We start from the raw sequence: 13,731 nt of genomic DNA, 5'->3' as shown, positions 1-13,731 counted from the left end.
GTAGTTTAACCATGCAAAACCCATGCTTTGTGGTTGTTGTTGTGTTTTGTGGATGATATGTATGTTTGCGCACCTCTTTGGCTTGTTGGCCACATGGTATCCCGGTTTGCATTTGTATTTGCAGAGGGTGCCCACTTTAAGACCCGTCTCATTGCAGCGTTTGGTCTGAAGCATGGCGTTGGGCACGGGAGGAGGCACGGGACAGCGGAGCTCACACAAAGCCTCCGGGAACGACCACAGACCGTCCTCCATACAGGTCAGAGTGTTATTTGTGCCTTCAAATGAGGGACAGACAAAACAAATCAAATAAACACACACACACACAAAAAATACTTTTCTTCGGCAAGGATGCGTTAAATTGATCAAAAGTGATAAAGACATTTATAATGTAACAACAGTGTCATCAGATTTCATGATACCATTCACACAGTCAAGGCATCCAGTGCCAGAAGCAGCAAAGCAACCCCAAAACATCTTTGAACCTCCACCATGTTTGACTGTGTTCTTTTCTTTGAAGGCCTCATTTCTTTTTTCTGTAAACAGTGCCATGATGTCCTTTACCAAAAAGCTCTACTTTTGTCTCATCTGTCCACAGTACGTTCTCCCAGAAGGATTGTAGTTTTGTCACATAAGTTTTGGCAAACTCCAGTCTTGCTTTTTTATGCCTTTGTGTCAGCAGTGGTGTCCTCCAGGGTCTCCTACCATAGCGTCCCTTTTCATTCAGATGGCGACGGATAGTGCGAGCTGACACTGTTGTACCCTGTGTCTGCAGATCAGCTAGAATTTGTTTGGAAGTTAATCAGTGTTCTTTATCCACCATTCGAACAATCCTTCGTTGTAATTTTTAATTAATTTTGCTCTTCTGTCCACGTCCAGGGAGGTTAGCTAGTGCCATGGGCTGTAAACCTCTTGATGATATTGCACACAGTGGACACAGGAACATTAAGATCTCTGGAGATGGACTTGTAGCCTTGAGATTGTCCATGTTTTTCCACAGTTTTTCTCTCAAATCCACAGACAACTCTTTACACTTCTTTCTTTTCTCCATGCTCAGTGTGACACACAACACAAAGGTTGAGTCAACTTTTCTCCATTTTAACTGGTTGCAAGTGTGATTACTATATTGCCCACACCTGTTACTTGCCACGGGTGTGTCTAAATACAAACTACAGGAGCATCACATGCTTGAAAAGCAATTATTTCTTACAATTTTGACAAGGTGCCAATATTTTTGATTTGTGTGTGAAATTTTTATCAAGTTTGACTTTTCTTCTCAGTTTTTTTTGTTTTGTTGCAGTGCAAAGAAAAACAATAAGCATGTGAATACCAAAACATTTGCAATTGGAACAATTTTCTGAGAGAAGTGTTACATTTTCTGACAGAATTGCAAGGGTGCCGATATTTTTGGCCATGACTGTATATCACAATGTGATTTTCTTTCTCAGTATATTTGTCTTGTTTTACAGTACAAATATCTAAACATTCTTAAATCAAGATACATTTACTTTGAAAGCAAAGATATTAAGTCTTATTTTCTCAAATAAATATGTCATCTGCCATGGCATCACTTCTGTTAAAATGTACAAAAATGCAATTGATTACTACCAGTATTAGACTGAGAATAGTTAACCTTTCTGTGAAGAATAAAAAAAGAGTGTTATAAAATGAATAGCTCCAGTAAATTCTGATCGGATGAGTCACTTATCAAACCACTGAAACATACCTGTGAACGCACATGACTGAATTCCATGTTAAAGGGCTATGTTGCAACTGCAAACAGCTGCAAATCACAAATTAAGTGGTGTAATATTCCAAGTAATAATCAGAATGTTTATTTTGATTATTACAATACGAGTTGCAGTATTACTATTACTATTATTATTTAGTTCTAATCATTGCAATAAGCATTTTATACTACATTTTGAATTATCAGAATCCTGAGAAAGAAAATATGCCAAGACCCTAGATGACCTATTTTACCAGGTAATCTTTTTTGTTCTCTTTACTGCATCAAAGTTCAGTTAGATTTTTTCCAGTGTTTTTTCTCACCCACTAGCTGCGCAGGCTCCTTGCACTGGAACGTGCTCTTCTTGCCGTAGGTGGTGCCTTCTGGGAAATCAAAGTGGGCAGGGTGCACATGGTACTTATCTGGAAGCCCACAGTCAACTGGCTCACACGATACTTGCTTGTTCCATTTCCTATCAGCACAGGTGATGGTCACGGTTGAGTCCATCTACAGAGAAAAGACGTCAGATTTCCAATGAGTTCAGTGCTGCTGACCACAAGGTACAAAGTACACAAGGCTGATACCACAGTAAAGAATACATGTGTTCCTCTCATGGGCCTGAAAGCAGCACTACTATCTAGTGCTTTGGTATTTTGCATGAGGAATGAAGTGCCATTTAGCGTGACTCGTGCATGGTACTGTTTCATGAAAAAGGCACAGAATGCCCTTTGCAAGTGATCCTTCTGATCACAGATAGAAATAATTCATACTTATTTACTCTGAAATGTTCTGGCAGCAACAGTCATCCAAAAATGACATTTGAATGCTATAAAACCATTATATTAAATATTAAAATCATATTTGATATTCACATTTTTTTTTATTTTTTTTTCCTAAATGCTCAGCATGATGAAACTCCACGTGTCTTTTTTGCTGTAAAATCTTTACTGATCAAGTAAACATGGGAATAAGCACGATAATTGTGCCCTAACACCAAACTAAGCTCAAGAAGTCTCCTCAAGGAACCCTATTTGTGTGGTGCAATGAGCTGCTGCCCATGTAGAGTGTTTCAAATAAGAGAACTCATTTCAGTTAGGATGCTGCCCATGTAGGCTCATTTTAAGCAGAGCTAGTGAGTACAGAGTACAATCCAAAGGCAAAACATATTCATCTTTCTTTAAAGATCCACGTGATGCACAGTGTTTTGATAATAAAAAGACAATGTGTGTAGTTTGGACACCGCTGTGCAAAAATATTGGCACATTCTCCTGACCAAAAAACTCTGTTATTCCAAAAATGCCCTAAAACGGCCTGACATCTGGCCTGAAACATCTTTGACCCAGGATTTTGTTGTTATGCCTCATCTCGCAACTTAACCGCATAATGTGATTTTTAAAGTCCTAATCTGGTTTGGTTCAGACGTCTAAATAAATAAATAAATAAATAAAAAGTTCCTGGTAGCTTTTCTTTTTGTAAAGAAGTACTGTGAAAGGAAATTATGACTAAAAGGAAAATGTGACAAAAAGCTGATAAAATTCATCTTCTATCCATCATTTTGATTAGGTGCACCATGATAATCCTATACACAAACATAAAATATAAGATAATGGGAAAACCGTTTGATCATGTGTACACTGTCATAAATCATTTTTAAAGATTATTGGAGTACATTCTACAAAATATATATATATATATATATATATATATATATATATATATATATTTCAGTCTTTCTAGATATAAGATGTCAAAATTTCTTGATTAATCAAATTTGTTAACTGATGTTTCATTGTAATTATTTCTGAGATTTACTAGCAATTTCTAAATGAAAACTGTTTAAAAGTTCACACATTGTTTGAACACATAACATTAGATACACACATTATTGATAAGCTCAGGCAGATATTTTTTCTCTCTCATATACTTCAACCTTTTCTTTGACTATTTGATACACCACAACAATATCTCCTTACCCAGCTATTACTCACTTTCATATTTCTCTGTATAAAACATATGCTTTCCACATGCTAAACTCAATCAATATGTTTAGAATATCTGCACAGAATTCCCGAAAGTGACTGAACTAAGAGTGAGTGCTGAATTACAATAAATTATCACATCAGACAAGGTCATTTACAGGCTTGTGAAGAACAAGCGGGTATATGCAGGTGACTGCTGACCTATAGGTACATGTGCATCAGAGTGCAGCAGAACACAACTAACCAATGGAAAAACAAACAAAAAAATATATATAACAATAATAAAACAGCTTCATAAATATTGCATAATATCAGGCAAGAAACTTCCTGTGTTCAGTATCTGTTAAAATACAATCACATTCAATACATCTGTTTCAGGGTTATGAGGCTAACACTTTATTTTGATTTGACATTCTATTTATTTGACAAACTATAAGTAATGTCTCGGTTACGCATGTAACCCTCATTCCCTGAAGAAGGGAACGGAGACATCACGTCGGATGACCGACGAAATTGGGATCTCGCCAGAGAGACCAATCCACTTTGAGTGTAACTAAACGAGCCAATGGACATTGGCATGCGATTATTGCATCGAGCTGCTGCTGATCACAGCGTGAGTAGCCCTGTGTAGGCCTCCTGATCCTTCCTATAAGGCAGACGATAGGACCGGGCTCTACACAGAGAAGGTCAACTACTGTTGTTCCTTGAGCAACCCAAACAGTAGGACTTGGATAACACTGGGAAGTGTGCCCTTCCGCTTGGAAGAGGCACACTGCGGAGTCACCTGATCCCAGAGGGGGTTAAGTGACATTTAGACATGTGAAGTAACCCCGTAGGGCCCTATTGCACATGGAAGTCTCTGAGATGACTTAGGCTGCATCATTAGAGACGGCAGAACGTGGTCTGTCAGGGGAAACACGGCTCTAATAAGCATACCGCGGAATACACATATGGGATCCCAGCAGGGTCTCTCATATGGGCACTAGCCTCACACCAGATTTCAGGAATTCATTGGCTGAAAGGCCTGGCACCGGACGCTCTGCCATGTCCAGATGCCGGAGTGCTGGAGGACTCGACAGGCTTTGCCTGGTTAAGGAACTCTCTGGAGAATTAGGCGTAAGAACGCCGCAAGCCGACCCTGAGCCGGGCCTCTCAGTGCCACTACCCGTTTGAGGTGAGAACACAGGAGGAAACCGGTTCGACACGTAGGCTATAAAACCTAGCGAACGTGTTGGGAGTAGAGGTCTGCAAGCCCGTCGGGTCGCAATGGGGCCCGACACGCCGAGTCCATTCGGGCTGGGCTCGGGCCATTTTTTTTTTTTTACAGATCGGGCTCGGGTCGGGCTCGGGCTCATTTAGCTTCTCTCCTTTTATTGTGCCCATATACGCGCAGAGCACACATGGCTAATTAAATACTGATTATTTTATAAATATTATACATCGCCTAAGCAATACGCAACGCATACGCACACATTAGCATACAAGTGACCATGCAGAGCATCAGGAAGAAGTTGGGCGTGGAATTACAAAAGTTCCCAATGCTTGGGAAAAGCTGCATTTTTGATCAGCCATGCATTTGATGATGATCCACGCCATCTCCTCACTGAATGCGCCTTTAGAGAGAAATGCATCTTTAGGGATTTTATAATGAAAGAGTTTTTGTTTTCGATTCGAATTATTTCGTTTTAAAGTAGTAATTCAAAGCTTTCTATAGATACTATATTTATCAAGTCAGTGAGGCAAGTAGGCTATATGCTGTGTTTCGGTTTTTCAGAAACGCTCCGCTTGCTCAAAACCGAAACTTTTTTATTTTTTTATTTTTATGAAAGCACGTTTTGTTGATATTGTGAGTGCACGCAAATAAAAGTAGACCCTTTACGGTTCCGAACAACGTAGCCTTTTACTCTTACCTTTATGAGCAAAAATGACAGCGTATTTTGAAATGTTTCCAATGCAAGTGATCATTCTTGCGCGTCCTCTAAATCGCGCTTCAGCTTCCACTCTCCGCACAAACTACTGGATATGCATCAGTGCACATTTATCTAGCTCAAGCGTTTAAACTAACATTGTGGAGCTGTTTTATAATTATAGATTTAATTTTAGAGAAGTCGTGATGATTTGAGAAAGCTAAATTTATCAAACGTAGGCAATGATCAACTCGCTGTCTGCCGCTGGCCGCTTGATCGTAACTTTAAAAAACAAAAACTTACATTTAACGAATAAATAAAAAAAATGCTCCAAACGTTTTTCTAAATTAACTTAATAAAATAACTAAACGAATTACAATCAATTTGCCATTTCATACAAAACTGAACTATTTTAATAGCTGAAACTGTAGTAGATAAGCTGTTTTGGGAGAAGGGGGAAAAAAGACGGGCTCGGGTCGGACTCGGGCCGAGAATTCTGATAAGCTGTCGGACACGGGCCGGGCTAAGGCCTGAGCGTCTCGGGCCAGGGCCGGGCTAGGGCCTAAATTTTAGGCCCGTGCAGGGCTCTAGTTGGGAGTCGCCCAACCCGCAGCTCTACAGATGTCTGCTAGCAAGGCACCACGAGCCAGCTCCCAGGACGATGCGACACCCCTAGTGGAGTGAGCACGCAACCTGAGTGGGCAGTGCACACCTTGTGCTTCGTAGGCCAAGGTGATGGCATCCACTATCCAGTGGGCCATCCTCTGCTTGGAGACAGCCTTCCCCTTCTGCTGTCCTCCGAAACAGACAAAGAGCTGTTCTGAGGTCCTGAAGCTCTGAGTTCTATCCACGTACTGTCGCAGTGCGCGTACAGGACAGAGCAAAGCTAGGGCTGGGTCTGCCTCCTCCAGGGGCAGCGCTTGCAGGTTCACTACCTGGTCCCTGAAGGGAGTGGTAGAAACCTTGGGCACATAGCCGGGCCGGGGCCTCAGTGTTGCACTGGAGTCAGCCGGCCCACACTCAAGGCACGACTCGTCGACCGAAAATGCCTGCAGATCCCCCAACCTCTTGATCGAGGCCAACGCAGTCAGGAGTAGGGTTTTCATAGAGAGAAATTTCAACTCGAATGACTGCAACGGCTCAAAGGGGGCATGGAGTTTCCACAAGTCTGGACGCGGGTGCCAGAGGGTGCCCCGTCTCTGAGAAAGCAGATCCTTCCTAAGAGGAATCGGCCAGGGAGGGGCTGTTGCGAGGAGCATGAGTTCCGGGAACCACTAACAGGACCTGCTCCTCGTCCTCCCTGATCTCCCTGAGCTCACTGGGGGGAACGCATATTTGCGCAGGCTCTGGGGCCAGCTGTGTGCCAGTGCATCCGTGCCAAGCGTTGCCTCAGATAGGGAGTAGAACCACTGGCAGTGGGTGGTTTCCGGAGATGCAAACAGGTCAACCTGAGCAGCTTCGAACCGATTCCAAATCAGCTGGACCGCCTGGGGATGGAGTCTCCACTCCCCAGGAAGTGCCGCTCGAAACAGCTCGTCGGCCGCCTGATTGAACACTCCTGGGATGTGGATGGTACGAAGGGACCTCAGATGCTTCTGACTCCAGAGGAGGAGTTGTGACATGCAAAAGGAGCGTAAACCGCCTTGCCGGTTGATATACGCAACGGTCGCAGTGTTGACCATACGGACCAGAACGTCCTTGCCCCGAAGGCGCCCTCTGAGGCAGCTCAAGGCAAGGCGTACTGTCAGCAACTCGAGGCAATTGATATGCCAACACAGTTGGGGACCCATCCATACCCCTGACACTGCGTGCCCATTGAACGTGGCTCCCCAGCCGGTTGCCGAGGCATCCGTGAATATCACAGCATGCCTGGATACCTGCTCCAGGGGCACTCCTGCCTGAAGGAATGAGGGATCTGTCCACGGGCTGAAAGTTTTGCGGCAGGCCGGTGTAACCTGAACCCGGTGAGTACTGCGTCTCCACGCCCACTTCGGGATTTGGCCAATTCGGCAATTCAAATCTGGCGCAGAGCCAGAAACAGATGCGTTTTTACAGCGCTGCACATTATAACCAGTCACACACGATTCTGCTGAGCTTATGAACGCAATGACCAATCAGAGGCAACCAGATGAGGCATCGATGAAACTCCGTTGTTTTGTTCAGTCGTTCGCTGAATGAATTCTGCTCTCTGACAGATTCTCTCATCAGAAACAACAAAGTGTAGATGTGCGTACGAATTTAAGGAAGATATTAATTTCACAGTGTAAACTGCCTCGATTGAGTTTTTGAGAGTGCTTGAACTCTGGCTAGACTGAATGAAAATGTACGTGTTTGCAATATTTCAAATAAAAAGGTGAAAATAAATAAAACAGAAGCCTTACATTCTTAAAAATAAAGGTGCTGTGTTCTTCACAGCGCTGCCACAGAAGAACCATTTTTTGGTTCCACAAAGAACCGTTCAGTCAAAGGATCTTTAAAGAACCATCTCTTTCTTACCTCTTTATAATCTGAAGAACCTTCTTCTGCCACAAAGAACCTTTTGTGAAACAAATGTTCTTCAGATGTTAAAGGTTCTTTATGGAACCATTTAGACAAAAAAGGTTCTTCTATGGCATTGTGAAGCACCTTTATTTTTTAAGACTGTATATCAGTTATACAGTGCTATTGTGGCTCCTGTGTGTCACATGACATGCACGATGAAACACCACCCTCCTCCCCGCCCCTGCTTTTCTCGTGCCTCCTCAAAAATAATAAGTGCATGGCACCCCTGTCTCCTCCAGAAGACTTGGAATCAATCAATTACAAGACGAAAAAAATTATTATATTTTTATATATTTTTTCATATATACGTATATAAATATATATAAATATATATATATATTTTTTTTTTTTTTTTTTTTTTTTATGTACGTTGTCATGCATGAAAGTCTTGGACTTGCAGTTTCATGGACTTGCAATGGAAATAATATAGAAAATATCTTAATTTGTGTTCCGAAGACTATTGTAAGTCTTATGGGGTTTGGAATTACATCCACTTTAAAAAATAAAATTCAAAAGGTGGTTTCATAGCAATGACAAAAACTACATCACAACACTAGCTGGAAGGCAAAACGAAGGGAAAACTGGAGGCGGCCCATTCAAACCAGCGCACATTCAGCTACATAAGGAGCATAAAATATCATCTTGTTGTGATGTTGGGTGCCAGAATCGACGTGATACAGCCTCAAATTAGAAATTTGATCGCATAACTGCAGCCACTGCCAGACAAAAAAACGACGACAGCTGTGGTTAAACGTGATAAAACGAGCGAACTGGACAGAAACAATCGTCAAAAATGCTCGCGTTTGCAGTGCACACTTCTTATCAGAAAAGGTTCAATGTCTTGTATGGGATAATGTCTGTGTGCATGTGTGTAAAACAACAAACTGACGATTTATATATAATCATTTGTAATTGTATATACAATTGTGGCTGGAATAATAATGTAGCTGTAAAAATAGTTGCCTGCTGAAATTGAAATGTATTTACATCTTCATCATGACAAGATCGACATGGTGAATTAGTCTTTACTATACATGTTAGACGTGATCCACCTCATAGTAACAATCCTGTCAGATCGTCCATCCCTTGAGCGAGAGTGTAACGTTACAGGTCGGCCGATCTGGTTTCGTCCGTTAAAGTCAACCTTTTCTACATGTTTCCGTGTTGTTGTTGTTCAGCAATGGCATGGACGCAATTTTGGCAAAAGGAAGGTGGGCGGTGCTCGGGATGGTGACTGAGTATTTCGGATGTCACATTTTTACAGAAGTCACAAGGGCTCGTGAAAAGGCACAGCTACTTTATGCAGGCTGTGTGCACTTTATTGTGGATTGACTGTTTTGAAAATTATATGGTAGTTACATAGCCTCTAGACCTCAGTTATCATGAAAAATCCAGGAAATTTTAGTTTTGACAATATGGGACCTTTAAAGATTATTTATGGAACCATCAAAGCCAATAAAGAACCTTTATTTTATGATGACAACTTTTCATTTTTTTGATTAACTATCCCTTTATGGATAGAACCATCTCTAGGTAAGTTGGAAAATTCTGATGTGAGTACTTAAGCCTGATGTGTACCAACTTAAGCATTTTAGTGTTACTGTGGCAGTAACAGATCTCAATACTCACGGACTGAAAGAGTGCAAATGTCTGTGCCATTATTCCAGATGTTATTGTTAAGGTATCTAGCTTTAAACAAATCAACTGTACCCAATACTGCACACCTTTGAGACATTGTGTGAAAATTGGCAGGTAATTATAATATAGTTAATAGACAAATTGGCTATAAAAAAAAATTTTTAAAAAAAATCAAGCACTGATTAGATGAGATGCATTTAATCTAGTAGAAGATCAGCAGTTTGACTGGATTTCACATTGGTTATCCATTAAACATCTGAGAATAGTGTTTGCATGATGACAACAAACAAGGTCAAACACACACACAAGTGGAGGGAACAGATCGTTTTGAAGATAGCACCATCTAAAGCAGATTTCCTGGAAGCCTCGTGACACAACTGAAGCGAGTGCACTTTCTAATGAAGCTTAACAAGATGCAACTTGACACCATTGTCCTTGCTCCCATGCTGATGCCACAGAAACACACTGTTCTGACATATCTATTGCATGACCTCGTCATAAATGCTGTTGAGATGATGAATGAAGAGATCAAACGCGAGGGCGTGATCGGATCACTCTGGGCGCTGTTTGATCAATCTATTACATCATTACAATGACAACTGATGAAACCCAAAGGGGACACTCAAGAGAAACACAAAGTTCCTTGCTCCTTTGGAATATGAGCTTGCATTCACAATGACACTTGTTTGCAGTGGCAAGGCAACCCGTTTTAATGAGAGCTGGCAATCTGAAGTCCACACAGAATCACCATGTGCAGATTTCTGCAGAACTGAAATTCAATTGGAATCTCTACACAATTGCAATAAGAGTGTAGAACTCTCAGCTCATTTAAACAGATTTTACTATTAACTTTTTTAATGTAAATTATCCTGTATGGGTCTGGGCATGTTTAACTTCATGCAAATGCAACAAGTAGCCAACAGGAGTGAAGTCAATGGAGCACACAGTAAGAATCTTTTTGTTTTCCGGTTATTCTTACCAGGTTTGTAATAAGACAGTAATAAATTCAGTATACACCATGCAAACAGATGCACCCAGAACAACGTGAACAACATGCTAAACTGCACATTAAGAGCTTTCCCATAGAAAACTTTTATAAAGGTAATGCTTAATTCTTTAAGTCACCGATACCATGATAGGACCAAATTCAGAATACAATCTATTAACAAAACATACTATGCACAAGAACCTAGAATATGAATGCATTGTGAAAAGCTTCACATTCAGCACTTTGCCACAGAAAACCATTCTAAAGAAAATTGTTAGCATGCTATTTAGCGTGATGCGTTAATATTCTGCTTGCCTGTATGCATCATCTATAAGGTGTATACTGAGTTTGATCTTTTAATATCACTCTATGGCACATTATGCATTTTTCACTTTAAGCATTTTAGAACACCCTGCTGTTTTAGTGATTGAAATGCGGTGGAAGGTGCCGTTTATGGATTGCAAGTGCCTAAAACTTGCAGATATACAGTATATAAACAAATAGCTACAACAATAGCACAAAGCAAAATTACTGCAACTAAAATTAAACTTAATAAAATGTAAATGAAAATATAAAAATATTATTTATTAACACTTTTTAATTATATATAAATAATATTACAATAATACTGATGTACGGCCCTCTTGCATCGTTCTACCTGCTATACGAATGGCACAGTTGTTCTTATTCGGTGAACGACCAGCTTTAGATCCAACATAATCTTTCTTGTTTTGTCTGCCCATATTGGTGAATACCTGGCTCTTGATGATGTCATCGTCCCGGTGGATTTGTAGGACATAGCCGCTGTTGCATGTGACAGTGCAGCGCGCTCCATTGAAGTAGCCGCTGTCGGTGCACTGCACCTCTGCATTCCGGATCAACGGCTCTTGACAATCAATGGCTTCACAGGAGTAATGAACACAACTGAAAACAGAAAGATTGAGAGAAAGCGAGTAGGTGATACGTGACAATATATTATTTATTGTTGCAATTAACACATTAATGCAGAGGTCATCAGCAAACCTCCAAAATGACATGATTTTAATTTTTTATTCTAATAGAAAAGGCAGATTAATAACATATTATCATAAAACACAGACACTGAGTCAGTGGTTGAACTTCAATTTAAATCAATGAGACGTAAATTGGCAAACCTTGAGCTCTGGAAACCCTGAAGGGGACATTTATTTTTTACTTACTGGAATAAAACAGGTCAGCTTTATTAAAAAAAAAAAAACAGCTTTGGTACCTATTCATGAAACCACAGATATTTAGCACATTTACAGTAAAAGACTATGTGCATTTTAACCGGATTCCTTCAGATGCTTTCAAACACTTACATTTCACTTCAGTGCTTTTTTTTTTTTTTTCTTTTTTTTCTCTCAAATAAAAGTCAATATCTATCTTTCACAAGGGGAAAAAAAAAATGTTTGTTAGGAAATTGAGAGGATTGTGGGGGAGTTTTGGTGTCTGATGTCTACACTGCTCTTTGTTACATAAAGAGTAATTCATGTGGCCAGATGAACAATGCTGGACAAATTGAGAGCTAAACACTATCCTCAGAAAGAGAAAAAAAAAAACAGTGGGAAGGAAAAATAAATCTCTGCTGGAGTCAGTTTGTAAATGCAGAGTTGGCATTTTTCAACTCTTAGCTGACCAAGTAGAATCCTGGCAGATCTGGTGGTGGTCAGAGGGGCAAACATGAGGTGTGGGAGCTTTCAGTAAGCAAGAAATGAAGAAATACGGTTTAAGGTTTCAGACACATTTTTTAAAGCAGGAGAACATGAGAAGAAGCTTCTCTCCAGTAACTGGAATCACTAGAATTTTGTTTTATGTAGTCTTTTTACTCACACAGTATTAAGCCATGTGTTTAATTAGGTAAAATTGTGATATGCTATATTTTCCAAAAAAAAAAAAAAAAAAGCCAATTTCTGCACTATGCATGCAGTTTTTGTTTGTTTGTTTGTTATTTTTTGGAAAATATAGCATATCACAATTTTACCTAATTAAACACGTGGCTGGTATTAACTGTCAGACATGTAATATTTGCCCTTAAAAAATATTTTGTCACATCACAGGATGATTTAAAATAAACTAGTGAATGTAAATAGTGAAAATGCATGGTGGACAGTAATACAAGAAAATTACAGGACCTAATACACAGTTTTCCTTACATACATATAAAATGTCACCTATATTCTTGAAGTTGAATTAAAGTCATTTGACTACCCATGCTGCTTACCCTAACAGCTTATCGTTAGGATTCACTCATAATCATTTTGCATCTTAATTTTATAAATACAAGATATCAAAGCACAAAACAAAACAAACACAAAAATGTACAAAACAGTGCATTTGAGTTACCACTGTAATTATTTGGCCTAAATTCCTCTTATTAGTTTGCAAATTAATTTAATTTAAGGTACACCCAATAACCAGTTTGCCAAACACAGCTCTCTAAACACATTAAAGTGATGCTTTAGTGGTATACACTACTTAAAAAAGGGAGGGACACATAAAACCAATCCATGCTAATGGCCCCTGTTGTTAACAACAGTGGGAATAGGGGACATGGTGTTTCGTATCAGACAGTGTTGCAGGAAATATGGTGTTAGTGGTCAAAGGCCACTGTATAAGATCTGACCGGAGCAGCATTAGATCACATTTGTGTATTCATACCACAGAAACATAAGTAGTTTGCAAGTTCTGAATATTCAGCATTTACGCCACTGAGCATTATTTTACTCAAATAAATCAGCCACTTGATAAAGTGCACTATGGACCTGAAGCAAATCAAACCACTGTCAATACAGCATAAGAGCAGGCACTTTGCAGCCAAAGGGAAATTAATGGCAAACAAATAATTTGCAGCTTTTTCAGCCTAGTTTCAAAATTACCTATTTCTATAAATCAAACAAATTATGTTTATTGCACATTCTTACATAAATGGAC

The 13,731-nt window shown here is 39.9% G+C and overlaps 1 protein-coding gene across 2 annotated transcripts in view; it reads right to left on the bottom strand.

Moving 5' to 3' along the window:
- Positions 1–13,731, bottom strand: part of pappaa (pregnancy-associated plasma protein A, pappalysin 1a) — a 132,059-nt gene that overhangs the window by 38,130 nt on the left and 80,198 nt on the right. For both annotated transcript variants that reach the window (XM_058777729.1, XM_058777730.1), the window contains exons 15-17: positions 11,535–11,703; positions 2,050–2,233; positions 74–275 (exon numbers count right to left, since the gene is read on the bottom strand). In XM_058777729.1, coding sequence (XP_058633712.1) covers positions 74–275; positions 2,050–2,233; positions 11,535–11,703 — 555 coding nt within the window. The remainder of the gene's footprint in view (positions 1–73; positions 276–2,049; positions 2,234–11,534; positions 11,704–13,731) is intronic.

Source organism: Onychostoma macrolepis, chromosome 05 (assembly GCF_012432095.1).
Source record: "Onychostoma macrolepis isolate SWU-2019 chromosome 05, ASM1243209v1, whole genome shotgun sequence".
NCBI classification, from domain to species: Eukaryota; Metazoa; Chordata; class Actinopteri; order Cypriniformes; family Cyprinidae; genus Onychostoma; species Onychostoma macrolepis.
The sequence above is the reverse complement of the archived record's forward strand: the minus strand, read 5'-3'. Positions and strand labels throughout refer to the sequence as shown.